This window comes from Larimichthys crocea, chromosome VIII, assembly GCF_000972845.2.
Source record: "Larimichthys crocea isolate SSNF chromosome VIII, L_crocea_2.0, whole genome shotgun sequence".
Classification (NCBI taxonomy): Eukaryota; Metazoa; Chordata; class Actinopteri; family Sciaenidae; genus Larimichthys; species Larimichthys crocea.
Genome location: NC_040018.1, coordinates 11,012,202 through 11,033,774, shown reverse-complemented (window position 1 = coordinate 11,033,774; position 21,573 = coordinate 11,012,202). Strand labels below are relative to the sequence as shown.

General features: G+C 39.0%; 1 protein-coding gene across 1 annotated transcript in view; it reads right to left on the bottom strand.

Annotated features, from left to right (window-relative positions):
* The window catches only part of lgr4 (leucine-rich repeat containing G protein-coupled receptor 4), a 33,297-nt gene extending 21,787 nt beyond the window's left edge, over positions 1 to 11,510 (bottom strand). Inside the window, exons 1-2 of the mRNA XM_010731214.3 lie at positions 10,614 to 11,510; positions 1,689 to 1,760 (exon numbers count right to left, since the gene is read on the bottom strand). Of these exons, the coding sequence (XP_010729516.1) occupies positions 1,689 to 1,760; positions 10,614 to 10,795 (254 nt within the window). The 5' untranslated portion in view covers positions 10,796 to 11,510. The remainder of the gene's footprint in view (positions 1 to 1,688; positions 1,761 to 10,613) is intronic.
* Between the last annotated feature and the right edge of the window lie 10,063 nt (positions 11,511 to 21,573).

Sequence of the window (21,573 nt, the reverse complement as noted above, 5' to 3'; positions counted from 1 at the left end):
AGTTACTACACCCTCAAAACACAACATGGAGGAGTGGGGGTGGGGTTCAGTGGTGTGTGTAATATGTGAAGAATCTGTGATGCAGTGCAATGAAAACAAACAAAAAACACTAGTTTCTCTTCAACTGATCATCATCAGATGTGAGCCAACACTAAAATAGGATGCACTGCTGTACTTGAATATAGTTACTGTTGCATTATTGTTATCGGGGGAAAGGATAAATTACATTGATATGGATTTTATAAAATATCATTCAGTCGGATTGATACACAGTTGAAAATATCGAGGAAAACTTTATTTAAAGCATCTCGTCTCGTCTCATTCAAATAGATGCAATAACGTGAAAAATAGACATGAAAATACAAAACTGACACTAAAATTTTTTGTTTTTAAAAAAGGAAACATATGCACCACTGACCAAGGTATCATTACCATAACAACTGTCAGTACTGCATATAGAGTGCCTATGAATCACAGCTTATTTTCACGAATATAAACAAACTGCAAAGAAGACAGAAAATACCTGTCATCACGTCTGTTGAGCTTTGTGCTGCTTTTGGCAAGAAAGAAAGAGTGCAGGGGAGATTGCGTGACTACGAAGGAGGGAATATTGCTCCCTCGTCTCCGCTCCTGTCCTGTACGAGGATGGCCCGCTTTTCTCTCCCCTGTTCTGTTTCTCTGTCAACTCTTTCCCTCCCTGTCTCTGCCCTCAGGGCCCATGCTCTGGTTCACTGACATTGCCACAGCCCTACAGCAAAAAAGTCATCCACCAAAGTTCCCTGAGACAAGCCTGCAGATTTGTTTCCCTGACAGAAAGGTTAAACAAACACACATATGAACTACAGGCACATGTCAATCAAAATACCCTTCTTCAAACCCCCGGCGAGAGTCCATCCATTATGACGATCTAAGACAAGAAGTAGCAGCAAGACTGTTTTTTTTTTTGTGGGGGGGGGGGTTACCCTTGTTGCCATGGAAACTATTGTTTTGCCCTCTTCCTTCCTGCCTTGCATTCCTCCACACAATGCGATGAAAAGTAAATTGCCTTTTGACAAAGCGGATTGGAGTGGTGCATGGAAAAGAAGCGGGTGAAGACTCGGCCGGTTGAAAGATGCACGAGAGCTGAAAAAACATGCCCACCAAAGGCCAAGTGGAGCTGGAACTGCTGGAGTATGTTCACTCACTGGGCTGCATGTTACCTGATATCAGGTAGACAGATTTTATCTCTGACTCCCAGCAGCGCCGAGCCAGACAGCGGACTATTTAAAGAGTGAAGAAATAACAAACACCCACTGAGATTAGATGTACGCCACTCAACAAAGCCCCAGAGCATAGATGTGCTGTTGCCACCCTGATAATCCCTTAAAAGCAAAAAAAAAAAATCCACACAGGATGTCACATGACTGGAGCTTCAATACATGTTGTCTAACCTCACCTTTTTTAATTGAGCTTTGCTGCACCTTTTAGAACTGCCCTTGTTCAACTCATGAACGCTGAGTGATTCGTAGCCTCACGTAATGCTGCGCTTATCTTCTTCAGCTGGGAAGAAGGGCATGCTGTGCACCCATACTGTGTGCTTTGCAGTACAAACTCAAATATCCAGGTGCATATCATAAAGCCTGGCCCTGGAGTCATTGTGCAGAGTAAATGCATCATTAACGCAGGAAAAAAAGGGAATATGTACTCACAGTTCTTCCAGGTAGGGGAAGTTCTTGAACACGTATGCTGGAAGCTCAGTGATGTTGTTCATGCTCAGGTCACTGTGGAAAACCAAAAATCAGTTAGAATTCAAAATCAAATTTGCTTTGTCTTTATGCTCTTTATAGGAAGACTAGATCACAGGAGACAGATTTAAGTTATGATGCCATCTGTTTTATATATTTTCATAAAAAAAAAAACGTTTTGTTGTTTCAAGCTGTTTCCAACAACAGATAACTTTTGTTCATGTTCAAGGCCTTATTATTCTCAAAGGCATTTCATCAACGCTTACTTGCTCCGATTTTGTTCTTATTCTTTGCCTGTTTTGTTTGCCTGTGGTTTAAATATTTAGTTAAATGCTTTTCACTGCCGTGTCCTTTGTTTCTTTGAAGCCCTTTGTACCCATTACTTGGAAAAAAATGTAGATTTTTTTTCTCATATTAAAAGAGACTCAATCCCCAAATGTCTCAAAATGAAATCATCTGTATAAGAATGCCTCATTTTATCAACTGTTTCAACATGTTGTTAAGATTCTGACATGATGAGGTTATTGACTGTAACCGTAAACTAGCGATACAAACCACCGGGAAGTTGTGTCACCTATCTTTTATGACAGTTTTATGTCTTCTGACTGTGCCTGCACGAGTATAACCTCAAAAAAAGGAAAGGAAAACCTTGAAAAAGCCCTTGTCTTTAGCCCCAGGGATCTTCATTTTTCAAACCAACTTCAAGTAAAGATAGGCATGTAGCAGCATGAAAAATATGCACACAGGACTTGATTTGCTTCCCCACCAGAGCTAATATGAGTATATGTGTTTACATATTCATAATGGTAATTTAAAAAACCCACACTGATTCATGCCTGCTACTGAAAATGTGTTATTTTAGGAAAGCAGTGTGGTGTCTTCAACTGCATGTGAAAAGTACGGATAAGTAAGGATTGTCACAATAAAAAAGGGAGACAAAAGACTATAGAGGAGACATATACAATGAGAGCAAACTCAGCTCTGGATCCTTAATCAAGATTAGAAATCCACCAACCTGCTTCAAAGAAACACCACCAGATGTAAAGAGACAGCACATATCACAACTGAAAAAACATCCGGGATTCACAAATGAAGCAGCCCCCCCCCCCCGGTCCCCTCCTCTTTTACTCTCCAACTGGCCATCTTGAATTTCACTGCCAGATCTCTCTAGGACCTTGTGTGTGGGCCCCTGAATCCTACAAGGATCATATTGCCCTTCCTCTGCAGTCCCAACTACACACACATACACAGACACGCATGCACACACACAGGCGCACAGAAGCCTTAAAAGGCGGGCCCTGACAGAACCCTCATCATCCCTGCGACCTATGTCCCATCTCCACTTACCTGGTTATCCAATTACCGTATAGACAGTGCAGATACAACAACACTTCCATCAACATTCACCCACTCCTTATCTTTTTTTTTCTTCTCCAACCCTTACAACATCTCTTGGTGGTGTTCTGCAACCACTGCTGCAAGTCTGCCACCACTGGTGGTCAGATGGATACATCCCTAACCACATTTTAAACCATTTGACTAAATCTTCCACGGACTGTTGACTGGTTTCGAACCACATGCAGGGCTGGGGAGTATGGGAGGCCTGCATGACTCTATCACACTTCCTCCCACCCTCTGTGTCTGGCTGCTTTACTCATCAAGGCCCTGGCCCATCCCTGCTAAAGACAGATCGAAGGGGACACTAAAAATGCAGCTGTGATAAATGGTGACAAGCCTAAACGCTTCTACAAACAGGTATCAGTAAATTTCTATCCCATGTGCCTTTTGGCTTCATCTTAGCAGAAAGGAAGCAGAGAAGCTGAGAAACATAGCAGATACGCTCTGAGAGAAGGAAAATGTGGCTGCTAAGCTTAAACTCCTTTAAAAATATCATTTAAATGTTTCATCTTACATAGAAATACTATGTATCAAATGTTTTTTAAGCACTAGCACACTGTGTACAATGTGATGAATTGAAATGTTGCTTCTAAATAGTCTTATCGTATCTACATAGTTCCTCTATTCTCCTCTTTGAAGTAAATGTGTTGGTTCAAGCGTAGTAGCTAAATAATCTTCATTCCTAAATAATTTGTTATTTGTAATTATTTTAGTATTTTATATTCATTAGGGGTTTTTTGTTTGGTCTATAAAAAATTAAAAAAATCACAATTTTCACCATCAAAAGTTTCTTAAGCCCAACAACACATCTTTAAAATCACCAAAGATAATTAGATTACTATCCCATTCGATAAAGAAATGCACCACATCCTCAGAACTGAGAGGCTGGAAACAGACATGACAGTTTGAAAAGTTACTTTAAAAATAATCTGTTGATCAAAAAAAAAAAAAAAAAAATCATTATGGCTTGAAATTATATATTTGATTAAATTAGGTGTATAACTCTAAGTACAGAGTAAAGTCATAGTTTGCAATAGCCTAAGAGACATCACTTTACTAGTTTACTAATGGGGTTAGTAACCTAATGTTAGGGAACAATAAATAAATCGCGTTTCCTGGGGCTAATGCCACTCGATGATTATTATTATTATTTCTATTATCATTATTATTATAGTTAATGTGCTCAGAATGAATGCAATGAATAGTGCACACACTGGGCCATATAAATCTGTTGTTAAGTCTTTTCTGAACTGTTGTGTTTCTGCCCTGCTGGAATGCATGTCTACATCTGCTGCATCTCTGAACAATATGCCATAAAAATTTACAAAATAATGTTTTGTTTTTATTTTTTTTTTAACTGATCTGCAAACAAGAAACTACACATTTTCTCTCAAGATGCATACACTACTTGGCAATCCTGATCTGTGGCCCATTCAGGTTATTTAACTATAAAACGTGACCATATTACCCTGCACAAAAGACAACACACAGAGAAATGAAGCACAGATCTGCAGCCAGCTGCACTTGCTGTTTGTAAGTTAGTATTTGCCCCAGTTATATTATGTTTACCAAGAGGGCTACAGATTTGTGAGTCACTAAATAACCACACAAACTAGGTTGTGCAGCGAGTGTAGTTATTATTAAATATTTACACTTAATAACTACTGTTGCACTGGCGCTGACAAAAAGAGTTTGTTGGGGAACTGTAACAACGGTCTCTAAGAGTGCAATAGCCTTCATAATTCAAAGGAAAAGACTGGCCTGACCAAATTAAGCAAGAAAGAAGACACTTAATTGAGTTTGGAGCCAAGATGTCAGAAACTGCAGTGACATGACTACAGAGAGGTCACTGGCTCCTATGGGAGGTTTTCACTGGAGGGACAAAATCACTTCACAAATCAAGCCTGTGTGGCAGAGTGGACAAAACAAGCGCACTCCTGGAAAAAAGGCACATGCTTTGAACAAAGATACCGTGGTCTGATAAAACTAAAAATCCAACGTTTCAGCCATAATATAGTACAACACCTTGTGGAAACGGGACACTGCATTCACCCATCTAACACCATCCCACACTGGATAGTAAAAACCTCCTGTAATGAAAGGAAAACATGCAGCACATGTATTAGAGACGTAATATAAGGGCGACATACTGTAATGCCAGGTAATTCACATGCAACACTGTCGATAACCACATGTAGACTATCGTTATTAGACCTATTAGAGTGTGCATAACAATTAGCTATTGTCTAATAGTCTTGTCCTTAAGCTCACATGCATGACCTTATTGTCTAGCTGGATTTAGGAGGAGCAGCAGCTAATGATATGGGGGAAGTGGAAGTGTCAACAAGGAGGTAAAAATAATTCATCTGCTTCGTGTGGACATGAAAAGTGAAAAGTTTGGAGATTAAATGCTATTAAATATGTTTCTATTGACAGGTAATAATTAATTATGATGGAATTTTCACTCTCAAATCTCTGTCTCTCTGTCAAATTGTCAACTGCTTGAATGCACCATTTTTGGCTGTGGTGTGGTCGCAGGAATTGATCGCAGTTGCTCTAGACAATGAAAGCGAAGCATCCCAGAAGTGGATCTCCACTCTGATCCGCAGAGAGTACATGTACTATTTTTGATGTAGACCGCAGGTGCAGCTGCAGGACGGACCAAAACAGCATCGCGGACACCACATCGTAGAGCTGTGCCTGGCAGAATCAAGGCGTAATGTAACTCTGTTGGTACCGGACAGTGAGGCCACTCAGGTTGATCACACGGTCAGTAAGAAGGTTCAGGTTTTTTTATGTGGTCAGATGTGAGGCACACTAATATTTTTTTATTTTTCATAATGTTGCTACCATGTTTAAAAAAGGGAATCTGCAAGTTTTAGTACAAATCAAAGTAGCAGAAAATTATTTGATAATCCATCAATCATTTGAGTGATTTTTTAAAAGATATATTTAATATATCTAATATTTAATATAAAATCTTAAAATTATTGGAAACTGTGATGGACATTTTCCACTACATTCATTTAATTAACAATTAACCTGGAAACGTGTAAGGATTAATCGATAATGCAAAAATGATTTGCTGCCCTAGATTTTTCATCTGTGTTCTTACAGTGGGAAATGAAGACTCAGAGATGTGCAAACAAACATGAAAATGGGTCTGTGTCACACTGTAGGTAAGTGTGTGGTGGAACAGGCGCATTCATTTTAACCGATACAGCTGCCTACACTGTGTAACGCCTTTCATTTCACATGTGTCTGCAACCGGTAATGTCTTTTTACCTTGATTTTTTTTTACTGAGGAATATAAGTACAAGCCTGTACGCTGGGCTGTGAGCTCTGTCAGATACCTCAGACTGCACGGCAGTACTACAGGTGAATGAATTCAGTGTACACTGACAGCTGCTGCATTCACTGCACAGCCAATGGTGTTAAAGGACAGCTGAGAGTGCTCAAATATTTTAATATTGAATCTGTACTAATAAGGAAACAGCGCTTCAGATAACAATAAAATACTTATTATCTTTGATCAGGACTGAAATTTGACCCCTAATTATTTCCCTGTTTTATGAAATGTGTCCCAAAAAAGGTTTCATCATCACTGAGTGCTAAAAGTTACATTACACTAATGCTGCAGCACACTCTGTGCAGTCAGTGTTTAAAAGCTAATGCCATGCACATTAAATAGGTACACTATTTGCTACAGAGGACATTTAAAAGCTGCCTTATCTTCACACACCTCATTAATAACAGAAACAAATGGGAGGATCAGCTCAGTTATTTCATGGACGAATGGTGGGATGCAAAAATTAACACCCCTTCCTTCTTCTCCAGTCTAGGCCTATTACACTTTGAGCTCTTCATAGTCCACCTGAATGCACGCCAACTAGGATTACCCACAGATATGTGGTCCTAGATGTGACAAACATTGCACATAAATCATATTTGCCATGATTTAACATCAACATCCAAAGATCTGGCCATCATTTTGAAAACTCTTTACATCTTTTGAAGCTACCTTGAACCATCTCCAACTTGTCTGTCTTTGAAAGAGACAGACAAGATCACAGTCTATCCTCTGAGCAATCAGACAGGGTTAAAAGTACACTTAGATTTAACACTATTAAACATTACAAAGACTTAACAAACAAACCATTTAAGTCACACGCCTAAAAGTTTAAATTCCTACCAAACTCAGCTTGGGGGTAATGTGAACACTGGGCACAAGATTCAGAAAACCTGCAATCATTAGTAGTTAGACGCTGTGTGAAGGAGGAGGGGGACCTGTATATAAGTGGAGGACAGGGTTGGGGGCTCTGAGAGGGGGAGAGAACGTTAATATTCTCCCATCCACAAGTCATCCTGTTTGGGATTGGGAACCACTGACTGGCTCCTTTCACCTCTGCTGACCAAGAACAAAAGTATCATTCAGTTAAAAATGGATTGAGGGCACCAATGGTGAGGCCGGCAAGCTCCACCAGCAGAGTGCAAGACCCCTGACGCCACCCCTCCTTTTCCCCACTAAGTCTCAACCTTGTTCATGCTATGAAAGGACCTAACACAACTGAGATGTAAGCTGCAATACCACCCCCCCCCCCCCCCCATGCTCCCACAAAAAAAAGCAGACAGCATAGCAAAAACGAAACCTGTGCGGAGACTGAGTGGCAGGTAAACTACATACCTTCATAAGGAGTGTTTGCTTTGTTACTGGCTGAGGGGCCTCGTCTTTTCTCTCATCTGCTTTTCTCCGAGTGGGCTGTTTCCATTGCAGGTGCCAAAACACAAGCCCCTGTGAGCTATAGGTACAAGTCCACTGCAATGTTTTCATATGATTTGTTTGGTAAAACATGTGCTATTTTCTGAAGCAAAAAGGTACAGATCAACAGTAGATAGAGAACAAAAGAGTGAATATCCCAAAACAGATCCTTGTATGAGGAATTTTCCTGACCTTTGGGCACTGTTACACTTACAAAACACTCCCTTGAATCTGCCTGCTTCTCCTATTATGAGTATCTTTCAATTTACATTCACAAACCCTCCTTCCTGATGTTGGCACTGACTGCCTCTATTCAATCATACTGATTGTGAAGACATGACAACTGCAAACAAATTTGCACAAGTTCAGTTCAAATATTTTAATGACTAAACGCTTGCACATGAGATTTTTCCTTTACACATCGGCAGACCATTGTGGGTGCATTAGCCCTGAGAGAAGGAGCCCTTGCAGCTGCAATACGTCTCACTAATCCATCATGATCCCTAACCCCAGCGCTCCACATACAAAAGACTGAGGGAGTGGGAGAGGACAACTTAAGTTCAAGAGACCCGGAGAACAAATGAGAGTAGGACAGAGAGAGGGACAAACAACCTTTCACATACTTTTAAGAGTTTGAAGAGAATATATTAGGCACTTCAGTGTTCAAATCAAGTCACTGAACATTTAGATAACCGCCCGCAAGACGAGAAGATAGCACAATCTCAAAAACAACATATTGTTTTCCATTTTGGCAGAAAATAGGCTGGCAGAGAGGCTGTATGGCTATGATATCATTTTGTGAAAACACTCTTTCATGTTATGATTGAGATGCCAGACTGCCCATAATGAATTGGGAATATTTTTTCCCCCGGAGTGGTAGGCTGAGAGCTTCAGCTGTAAGCAGTAGGCCTAGTGTGACATGTCTTGACAGCTTGGCATATGAATCCACTTCCTCCGTTTACCTTAACACTTTCTTAATAATTGTGATTTTCAAGAGGCACAGTATTGGTTCTGGTGTAGCGGGGCTTGGGCCACCATATTTTCAAAAAAGTAGCAACAACAGCACAGAGGTTTCAACACTCTTTACACTTTAAGGCAACGTGACAGTGAAATTCAGGCTATATTCTTAAACAAACAACACAATTTAAACAGAAGAGTGTCCCTGTGTAAACTTAGTCATACTGTCTTCTGTTGCGTTTTAGAGGGAGCGAGATAATTACAAAAAGCCGTTTCCAATGCTGTTGGTGGTTACTTTAGTTTATGATTAACTCAAAGGTTGTGAAACAAACTGTGTTGTTTCTTCATGGGGCAATCATCAACTGTACCTGCACCACTCCATAAAGATCTAACCTACCATTTGCTCCACTCTTATATAAAAATGAGTGCCCTTGCTTGAAGCAGTAGTTAAGTCAGACTTGTATTGTGTATTAATGGCACAAACTTGCCTCCTAATTATTTTGTACTGCACATACAGTACTAACAACTAGGCGCTGTTGGCTACAATCCACGCAGTATTACTCAACACAAATCTGGCGCTATTTGTGACCTCAGCACTCCTTACATTACTTTGAGACTCAGTCACACGGCATCTTCAACCCAGACCTGAGGGAGGAGAATCTAAACTTTATGTTTTAACGTGTTATCTGGGAGCAGCTTGCGTCTTCGGAAGGTATTTTTATGATCGCAGAAGCCTGTTCTGTTTGCACGTAAGAAATAAAAGCATTAAACCAATATTAAGTACTAGATTTAGACGTCTGTTTGTCCCCAGACAAATATTTTATCACAAAAATAAGTATGCAGATGCAACCTGCTGCTAGATAACAACGCTATAAAAGAACGTATGGAGCACTGAGGTCACAAAAACTAGGACTAAAACATTATAAAGTGGGAAAAACCCCTAATCAATAAACAATTTGTCAATTTACATAAAATCCTTTAATCAAGCTAGAAAGCTCAACATTAACAAATCCAGAGTCTCACATGTGAGGTTGTGCTTCTTTCTGTAGGTTAAATAAAACAAGCAATTTGTAATCAACTGGTGACAGACAATGTTCACATTTTAACATCTTTAACTTCAACATCAGACAATTATTGTCACTATCCATCTATCTTATCCTTCAGTTAGTTAGTCAATTTACAGCTCAGTCTAAAAACCATCAAAAAGTGGTAAAATATGTTTATTATAGAGTCCAAGACATATTCAACTTGCCTATTTATCCAAGGAATAAAACCAAACCTCATCATACAGTATATGGCAAAGAAAGAGATCAAATCTGGAGCTGGATCTGACACGCTGGACCAGAAAATGTGAAGCAATCGATTATCTAAATAGTTTTTTTTGTAGATTAAATACTGACTACTGATTTGTTTCAACTGCAGAAAAATGACCGAAAACGTATAGAAGCATCAGCTGCAGCCATATATCACAACAGAGCCGATTGTATATTGTTTCAGAAACTTTGTGCCTGCAGTAGAAAGCTGGTGAGAACTTGTCAAGCTTGGACTGTGTGTAGCTTGACTCCGTTGAGACTTTAAGAGTCATGACACATTAAATAACGAGCAGTAAGCCTCACTGAACGGGACACTCTTTCCTGACATCTTCATTAGGACCATGTGTGGAAAGTTCACCCCGTGATGATCAATGTCCATGATGTAAACACAACAAACAGCCCATACTCAGGCCTCTACAGTGAGGCTTTTTTTGAGCTTGTGAATGTTAGGTTAGTACTTACAGGTAGTAGGTGAAAGCACTGAGCCCAGTTGGGACGGTGGTCAGCCCTCTCCCGGAGCAGTCTGCACCCCCATCTTCATCGCAGCTGCATGAGGGCGAACAAACGGCCGTCGACTGCCCTTGACCGGTGGCACCGGGACGAAGGAAACACCACAAACATATCCAAAACAAATCCACACGCATTTTTCTCCTCGTCGGTTCAGGTGAAAGCGACTTAAAAAAAAAAAAAATTTAAAAAGCGGCGTGTGTGGGGGGGGAAGGGGGCTTTTTGTTTTGTGGTTAAACGTGTCCCGGACGTCGACTTCTCATGTGGTTGGTCGGTTGAGGCATGAAGAGGATGAAGCCTAACCGACGCTTTTTAAAAAACAAAACAGAACGCTCGAGCACTTCATACATTCACGAGCCCGAGCGAAGAGAACGCAACCGTTAGCGGTTAGCTAATGTTAGAGAGCCAACGTCGTCTTCGAAGACGAGCGCTTTACCTTGCTACGAAACATTTTTCAGCCCCCCTTGTGTGTCGTATTAGTCCATGGAAATAAAGTAGCAGGGGCTTGCGACAGGAGCGGTAGCCTACCTTGCGTTTTTTTGCGTTTTCGTTGTCCCATTAAATAACCACACACACAAAAAAAACGGTGCCTGTTAATGCGTCGCTAAGTGGCTGGTAATCTTCAGTTTAAACACACAGGACAATCATTTGCCGTGCTGGTTTGTTTCCACCGTCAGTTTTTCAGCCATTCCTCACGTTCCCCTCCTCTCCTGCTCCTGACATCAACAGCATGCTTGTAAGCTCGGGCAGGGCACCCTACCGGACAACCTGCAGCACTGGGCCCGGCCTGTGCAACACTGAAACCTGCACCACAACGTCAGAGTGTGCCAAAGCACTGCACACACTCACTAGATACGACTTACATGCAAAAGTTCACGTGTGTATGCACGTCCAGTATGAGTAATGAGCAGCTCAGTCCCTTATAAAAACAACTGTTCACCACGACTCAAAAGTCATATTTGCACCGGCTGTTGCATGCATTAGCAAAAGTGGAAGAAGTACTCAGATGTTTAATGAAGTAAACGTAGCAAGACTACAGTGTAGAAATGTTGGCATGTAAGTAAGTTCATTTACTCAACTACACTTGTACTTTATTCGAGTAATTGTATGCTACTGTGTACTTTTATGCAACCAGACTTGGAGAAAAATATAGTATTTTTTAATTAGTTACTTTACAGTTTCAGAATATTAATACAACATAAAACAACATGACCATGTATTGTTAAGTAGCTACAGCGCAGTAGTTCACCAGCTCCAACATTGGTGATGCTTATACATTAATTATAATGCATTCATATACAATATATCTGATTCAGAAATGGGTCATTCTGCATCATGAGTACTTTTGGTACTTTAGGTATATTCTGATGCTAATACTTACTGTACTGTACTTTTACTTAAGTAAGATTTTCAATTCAGGGCTTTTACTTGTATCCAATTATTTTTACACTGTGGTATTGTTATTTTTACCCACTGAGAGATATTCTTTTATAAGTAAAAGTCATGCAATCCAATAAACAAAGTACCAAAAGTAAAACTACTCATCATGCAGAGTTGCCTATTCAGAATAATGTATGTTATTGGACTAAAACTGTTCATTGACATGACCTCCAATAAAATGTCATCATTCATTTGTTTTTCAAATTTATGAATGTAGTCGAGTAAAAATGTACAGTAATGTGCGTCTGAAATTTAGTGGAATTGAAGTGTAAAGTAGCAGAAAATGAAAAACCTTCAAATTGTACTTAAATAGAGTACTTTAGTAAATGTATTTAGTTACTTTCTAACACATTACCTGCTGTGTATTTCAGGGGCCAGATTAGTTGGGGGTTTGAATTGTAAATGTCACCCCTCATACACATGACTGAGTAAACTGTTGGAGGTTAATGGGTCACATATTTGTTGTTGGGCTCCTTTTTACCCCTTTCCCCTCCTTTGTCTACTACTGTGCTTTAAGAACAGTGACGTAGCCCAGTGTAGGTTCTTTCAGTGTGTCAGTTAGTTTGAGGTAATTACCAGTAAATTAGATCTTGACACAGAGCCCCACCACAACTATGTATCCTGGGGCCTTCGGGCATTTGTCCACTCTGCCAAGTTCTGTAATCCAGCTTTGCTCATACATATTTCCATACTATTTAAGCAGCTTTCAATAATATTCATCACTGCAAGACATTCTATCACTATGTAAAAAGTAATCAGTGACAAATTAATATTGTGCATTTAATATTAGTGACATAGACATCTTTTGTCTGTTTGGTCAGTGAATGAGTTTGAGTATTAAACCTGGTTTAACACAGTATGTTTCATTTATTCATTAATTTATCCTGGTCATTTAAAACACAGAAATGTATTAAATTCAATTATGTTATCAAATATTTATTATATAAAAGCTTTGTTTAGAGTAACAGGTAATATAATAGAATCAATGCAGTAGAATAAAAACACTGTTTCCCAGTCCTGTATTTGTTCCCTATAATCCATTATACAAAGAGGTACAAAGTTTCACAAAATTATAAAGAACGAGTGTTTTCACTTACAGCACTTTACACCTCTAATACTACGGTTGAATACGTGCAGCTTTTCTCACTAATCTGACGTGGTGGATAATTGACTGGGTGGATACTTCACAAAGGAGAGTCACAATGTACAGAGTTCAGTGGAGATCACATTAAGTATGCACGGATAATCCAGGTATCCGTACATGCTGTGTCAGCGCGAATGTCAAGATATAACAAAATACTGCAAAATAAAAAGTCATAACACATTTTAGAGTAACAATCACCAGCAATTACAAGTAACTAATATACACGCTTGGAAAGGTGTTTTTAAGGTGCACCTGCTTTTTTTTCAAACCTCAGATAGGTGATGAAGGGTCAGTTAGTTGATGAATGCAGAGACTAAGTGCACTTCCTGCTTTGAGGGGATTGCATGTTGTTGTTTTTAGAGTTATCTATTACCTCTTTGTCTGTTTAACCCACAATACACAGGAAAGCATAATCACGGAGAGCTGAATGAATCAACAGTTACCATCAAAGACCTTTGAGCAAGAAGACACTATCAACAGCTTATTCTGAGCTGTTCAGCTGACTGTGGCAGGTCTAAGATGTTACCACATGTGTTTGTTTTGTGTGTTTTAATCAGATCAGGTTATCTACAGAATCTCTCACTCTATTTCTACTACATATTAATCCAGGTACACAGATTTTTGGGTCTTTTACATCCACAATGTTTCTTGCAAATGATTTATAGATCCCGAAAGCTGGAAACAACTTGATGTCTTGGTGTTTCTATGAAAGCGACTGTATGAATTATCACTAAAATGACAAGAATAGAATAGATCTGTTGAATCTTGTAAGATTTACATTCATATTTGAGTATTTTGCATTGGCAGCTACATGTTGGAGGATAAAATTCAGCCATTTGTCTTTTACATATTTTCATCTTGATATTTTAGTATGGCTAAGGCATGTTTTTAGTTATACAGATGTTGTTTGTGTACTGCCAGCTCTCCATTGCTTCCCCACTGTTCCTAAATCATTTCTTGTTTTTGTGTCAGACTAAACAATAGAAGTTCTTAACCTTCCCCTAACCCTTATTCTGCACATTCCCACCATGATTAAACTGTTCTTCTTAACACGCCACTTGCAAATTAACTTTTACAGCACCTGACACTCAGTGCATCCCCACCCATCACATTATGGGATAATCAATGGTGCATGCAGGAAAGGGCAGTGAACCAGATAAGGCACAAGGTGCACAGGGTGTGGTGACTATGTTTGGTATTCCTGTAGCCAGAGGCATATGACACACCTGCAGCACATATAGGCTGGGATTGGATTACCAGCAATACATTATCAGTTGGGTAGTTTACAGCATAGCATCAATCACGGCCAGTCAAATCAACCCCATTCATTCATTACATCACAGACACCTGTCTAATGTGGAAGGAGCTTGCTGTAAGTGGCTTCTCCCCAAAATTTGTATTTTTGTAGCGTTAGATTCAGATTTCCTGAAATATTCCAAGATATTTCAATGAAATCACCAAATACTGACATTTAAATAATAATAAAATAATGCTGTTACACACAAAATAACATAGCTTGCAGTAAAATGCACCCTGATGTCATTGTAACTGCACACATCACATCAGTTTCTGGTGCCTCTGTGGACAGAAGTGGTAGTGTTTCCACCACCTCATTTCGTCTGTTTCAAGAGGCACCTGACTGCATCCGACCCAGTGGCAGGGATTAAGAATAATTCTAGAGAAATAGACAGTCCTCTTCTGCTGATAGCCTTATTCATGTAGGTCATATCGAGTCAACAGTATTAAATGAAGACTGTTTCATAACCAGTTAAAAACTCCTTGTGGTGTTTTCACTCTCTTCTTAAGCTAAGCATGGTTGAAGTCATCCTGGACCTGATTACATCCGTCTCATTTTTACTGTGGGTGAGATGACAAACAAGCATATTTTCCAGTGTTCCTGTAAAATGCTTTAAGACAAGCAGTGAGTCATGAGAAAAGAAAGTAATAACTTTGAGTAACAGTAATGACTTTTGGCCTCAGTACATCAAGTCCTTGTTTTATAAATGAAGTGAAGAGCAGTTCTAAAATCGAGTATTTTCTTTTGCACTGAAAAAAATGTAAAATCTCACAAATGATTTTTTTTTCATAGTAGAAATGTCAGCAATTATTGAATGCCTTAGGATTTTAATTATAGTGTAAGTTATCATAGTTGAAGTTGTAGATAACCTTGAGTCCAAGTACTGTCTGGAGTACATCATGGTACATGGTGTAAATGAATGGAATGACCCTACCCAGAAGTTGAATTCAGATTCATTGAATTAATTACCAGAAATATCCAAAACTATCAACAGAAAAGCCTGGCAATATTACTGCAATCATGTCTGTGTTTATTGGCATGTATGATAGCTTGCACTGAGTTGCAGTGTTACATTAAATAATCTTAGTACTAACCCCACTGATTTATTATTTTTGTAACTTTTGTGAAAGAGAAGAAGTTGATTGATGGTGAAAGTAAAGTACAGACATGAACTATAAATATAATACAAAAAAAACAATGTGAGATGGATTTCACAACTTATTTTGGTTAAGAATAATAGTATTACCTAATTGTCAGACATTGTGTTTAAATACACAAATATCGTCCATTACATGTGTATGTGAAAGGCAGTGTCTGAGAGTTTGTCTTGGTCTTTGAAGCCAATTTTCCAACAGGCATTAGTCAAGGTGCGCTGTTATTAAATGTGTACACCCTGTAGTATTTCATATGATCGGATTCAGCTCACAGATATTAAGCCGTGTGTATGTTCACTTTTATAATAGTTTCTTTCTTAACACAGTTGTGGGTGTAGCCGAATTCTTATGAAGAGAAACACTACCCCACAGTGGTTAGATTTTCTCAGTGCTTCAAACTATTTTCCATTCACATTCACTGGTCATGAATTTTGCCCCCAACCCCCCCCACCCCCCAGGAATATTACACTGTACTGAAACAGAAACCATACGTATGTTGCCTTCAGTGAAAGGAAAACTGTATGTTAAAGCATTCCACATGATGGATGAGGATTAAAGCGCGGTATGGAAGAATTCAAATGTGACACCAGACTTTCATTATTGTATCATGTGTATGAAATGTCATCTCTGTTGCCATAAAAGGTTCTTGTCTGTCTTCAGAAAGAAACAGAAGAAATAAGAGAAGGACAAGAGGGACCTATTTGAAGTATGTAAGTCCATCTTGTCTATTCTGGCTCACTCTCACCACTGTCATTAACAATGTTTTCAGCCACAGCAGACAGCAGTAAAGAGCTCTAAATCCAAATCTGTAAAATGATTGCTCCATGTCTGCTGGATGTGTAAATGGGCAGCAACACGTTTAGTATTGCAGGTTTGAGGCATACTTTAGGTTTTACAAACACATCCAGTGGAGTTCATCTGGTAAGTTAGTCAGTTAGTTAGTAGTGTAGTAGTAGTAGTAGTAGTAGTAGTATGAAAGACATGATTTGCAGTGGGTTGTTTCATTTGTTAAAATTGAGGTGTGTCTGTTCCATGAGAAGGACGAGTGACAGAACTAAAAAATACTTGTAATGCAATGCTTAAAAAAACACATCCAGTGACCTGTAGACTCTAAATCTAGCAATGTAAAGCAAGACTAGTTTACAGATACAAGTGAAAACCTGGTTGGCTTAAGTGATAACATGATCTATGTGTCACCATTAGGCCTTTTCTTTCTATTAACTTTCCACTTTTTACCGCACTTGCGCTAAAAACCTGATAGCAAGGCTGTCCATTTTCCAGTCATCTAACATTAATACTAATGGACACAATTATAAACATTTGATGACACATTATGCAACATACACATCTAATTTCCTGTGAATGCTTTGATATGACTAACAGAGATCCAGCGTCACAGAATTCTTTCATACAGCTCTGATTTCCTGTTCGTGCAGAACACATCCTTGGTTTCACACAGGCTTATTTTGTTCTACCAAGGTCGAGTTGGACTTCTTTGTCCCGTCACCTAAAAGATATGAAGCTCCACTGTATACTGTGAAAAATGTCATTGACTGTCACTTTCTCTCTCTATCTCTCTCTCTCTCTCTCTCCGCTAGGCTGTTCTTTTTAGCTCTGATGCTCAATAAGAAAGCCAAGCCCTAAGGGACAATTTGATGCTAAGGCTAGAACAGTTATTAGCAAGTAAGGGATAGAGTGACCATAACGGCAGATGACGCTATCTGTCTGTCCTCAGAGGAGTGTCAGCGGTCACAATGATCACCTTCTTCTACAACGCCTTTGGATGTCTGATGTTCGTCATTTCCAGACTATAATAAAGCTTCTTTTGTCAGATGACCATAGCTGACACAAATAAGGAGCATCTCAGGCAAAAGGATCATAGAAACAGAGCAGGCTGTGAAGAACTAATGAAAATAAAGTCTTCATTGGCATTTCAAGGTAATGAAGCACTTGTCATTTTGTTCAGACTGTATTATATAAATAGCCATGGGACATTGCTGTGTTTTTGAGCATGTCAAAGGGGCTTTGAGGGCATACAGTTGCAGCCATTCAAGTCTCAGTGTGTTGTCATTGCTCATGAGTGTCATTTACACCAATGTTATATGGCTCTACCAAGAGCCACTACATTTACTATAAACCTGTGGTCATGGAACTAAATAGAAACTGGTTCGGGTTGTCCTGACTCAGATAGATGAGGCTTGTGCATATGGTGACATAGAAATGTTAACTATTAAGGCCTACAGCTAACATTCTCATATTAAAGGTTACTTATGGATATAATTCCTCAGCAGCAATGGAGGACAAATTGCTCTAAAGAAGTGTCTAAGTCTTAAGGCCTAAAGCTACCACTCTCATTAAAAGTTACTCATGGATATAATGTCTTACCAGCAAAAGAGGGCAAATTGTTCCAGGTTTTTAAATCAAAGAATGGTTGTTCTAAGTTAATGAAGACACTTTCATATATTAGCACATATGTTTCAGTTGTCATTTTGGATCAAAGGCTCTTGGTGATGGAACATTGTGGCACCAATGTTCTGTAAGTTAAGGCGTTTTATTTTCAAATTACCCTTTAAAATCTGGCAGAATGCATGTCCGGTGATTGCATTCTTGCATGATCAGCCTATGTGGTCCTGTCATTCATCCTTTCTGTCTGTATAAATGCTCATTGTGATACTGTCCCCTCAAGCTATATTCTAGTATACGAGCATGCTAGCATCAGTACAGTGCTCACTGTTGTTTGGTGACATATGACTGACAACGAGTATCCTCTCAGATGAACAAGATGGGCCTTCATCGCACTGACTTCTGTAAATGTTCAGAACTGACAATAAAATCTGCGATGGAGCTTACTGTCCGTATCATGACCCTAAATGTGGTCTAATTTTCCTGATGTGAGAGAGGTGAAAATGTATTACAAAGATGATGGGACATCCATGCACACATAATACACTGGATGCAAATGCTTAAAAGTCTGTGACTGTTTATTAATAATATTGTAATGACTAATAATTTAATTCTCAACTGCTCAAATTATTTAAATGTTTGGTTTATAAAATGTCAGATTTTAGTCCCTCATGCCAGTCCAAAACCACCAAATATTCAATTTATTATCAGAGAGGATTCAGAAAAGTGGCAAATATTTCCATATGAGCTGTCTGAACAAGTGATTTTTTGGCACTTTCACTTAAAGGACTTTATCAAATTATTAAAATCGTTTTTTTTTGTTGTTGTTTTTTTTGTTTTTTTGGTCAATCATCTAGTCAGTTAATCAACAAATTGTTTAAGCTGTGTCATAATTTGTCTTTATAAACACTAAATTACACATTACTGTCATTTGAAATGTGTATTTGTTTTTACAGTTGAGTATCTGTGCTTTAAAATAAATCAGCCTTGATACATTCCTCGACAAAGAAAAGATTTACAAGCTGATATCAGTAGAAAATATTCATAGTATGCAACAAGAAAAACACCCAGTTGATGATGAATTAAATGTGGACCTTTTTAGCCACAAAGAGCAACCCAGTGTGAAACTCTGCCCGAACAGTCCCAAAACATAATAATTGAAAACCACAGCGACAAGAGAAACATAGAAACACATAGCCCATGTGTGTCCTGTAGCTCCAGGCTGTCTTTTGAAAGCATGCTGTCAGATTAATTTTCAACCTCTCAATCTGAAAGTCCTGCTGATGGCAAGGTTTGGCTTATCCTGCCTGTTCATTGTGGGACTACATTTGCAATTGATGGAGGACCAGAAAACCATGCTGCTTTCCTTTTGTATGCCCACAAAGTCTACTGGGTGTAGACAATGAAAAGAAACAGTGGTGTAATTTGAACAGTGCAGTGCGTAGGGGGTGGGGAATGAAAATCAGTTAAAAGGTTGCAACTTTGGTACATGTTTGGGCTAAAATTATTGACAAAGCAAATGCCAGCTTAGTCAGTTGTTTACTATTGATGGGTGGAATTACTTGAAGCAAAAGCTTTCTAATAAACTGGTCAAATGTTTCTGAAATTGATGTTTCTGACGATCTCCTGGTGGTTTCTCATGAATTAGTCTCATTGAGATTCATATTGTGTACATTTTAATAAGATGTATAGGATTTTTGGATCTAGAATTGTGGTAATTTTACAGTCATATGAGGTTACATTGTGCAAATGAATAGTAGTTTGTACGTTGATTATCAGCGGGGAATCCCTGAGAAAGGTTGAAGCAGATACACCCATGTGGAGTTTTCTTGCAAACAAATTTATGATTACATATTAATCACCAAAAAAGCGTTTTGTGTAGCCAATTTTTAAAGACATTTCTAATTCTGCCTGGTTTACTGTTTGTTTTCTAGCTGGTAGGTGTCTCTTTTGTTTGCCTTTGTTGATGCGTTGCTGCATTTCTAGTCTCTGCCGATCAGGTGGACAGTACCAAACCGGCTACAGAATGTGAATTGTGGAACCATATTCTTGTGCATACAGTACAAGTGATACAAAAATGGGGATGACTTGCAAAAATATTGCTCTAAAGTGCTACTTGTACGAACCAAAACTCAACATCACCTAGTTCATAGCGGTGTAAACCAGTGGTTCCCTTGCTGTCGTCAAGGTGAGATATTGGTGCCTTCCAATCCTTGCTTAAATAGCGACGACAATGGCTGTTAACAAACACCCCTTCCAAGAGATGCCTTAGCTGAAACAATGTCCTGCTCCCATTGGTTTTCATAGTGAAACAGACTAGCGATATACCAAATCACTATGTAACAGAGATAGCTTTTAAAAAACTGAAAATAGGTGTTCTAAGAAAGTTGTATGGTACAACATTGTTTAGTTGAGTTCTACATGTCACCATCCTAAAGACTTTGTATTGGTTCTGTAATTCAAGGTTGTTGTTGTTTTTTAATTTTTAAAATTTTAGAGAAATTTCTCAGTCTTTGTTGAATAAAGCATCCAGCTTGTGAGTTTAGTGGTTCCCAAACTTTGCAGCTTGTGACGCTAAAATCAATCAATATCTACTCACTATAGTCTACTAGAGTCTATACATTGTGAGCAGTTGAATCGAGTAATTTTCTTTCCTCAGATTGAATGACTTTTACAAGAACCAAACATCCTTTGGTAACTTACTCATGAATTTATTTTACTCATTACTCACCCTTTAGAATAATTGTAGGATCCCTTGTGGCAGTGTTGACCTCCAGGTTGTGAGCAACTGGTTGGCTTAGGGGACTAGACGCCAAGAAAGAACCGAAAACTAATCTCATTTTAATTGATAATCTAAGGTAAACAAGGACGCAAAAATGAAACACTGCTTTTCCAATGTATTCTGTAATCTTGATAAATCTGATCAAATGCATTGGAAATGCAACACAACAAGACTCTGCAGAGTCTGCAGCCATGCAGCAACTCTCGGAGGCTGTACTTAGACACAATGGTGTTTTGAGCTGACCTACTGCAAGTAATGCACTTGGTGTACCAAATCCTAATGTCACTCTGCTACGACCCTGATAAGCATTGCATAAGACAACTCCTTCTTGTTTCTCAAATCACCCGATTTCCTTTTTTGTCCTTGCAGAGTTAACCCACTCCCTAGTGAGAGAAAACAAACGATTTTCTATTAGTTCTCAAGATTCAAACGGTGAGTGTGACTCACCATCGTTGGCTTATACAACACAAACCTTCATAGTTCTCTAAGCTCTCCTCTCCTATCCTCTCTCCTTCTGTCACTCCTCTCATTCTGCCTTTCTCTCTCCATTTTCTTCACCATCGTGCAAAGTCTCAAGGGTAGACTGAATGTCCTCTTCCATTTGGCTGCTATTTTGGTCTCCATGTCAACAAGATATGAGTCACCACACCCTCCAAAAACGTGGACACAATCACTAAAACATGCTACTATTAATA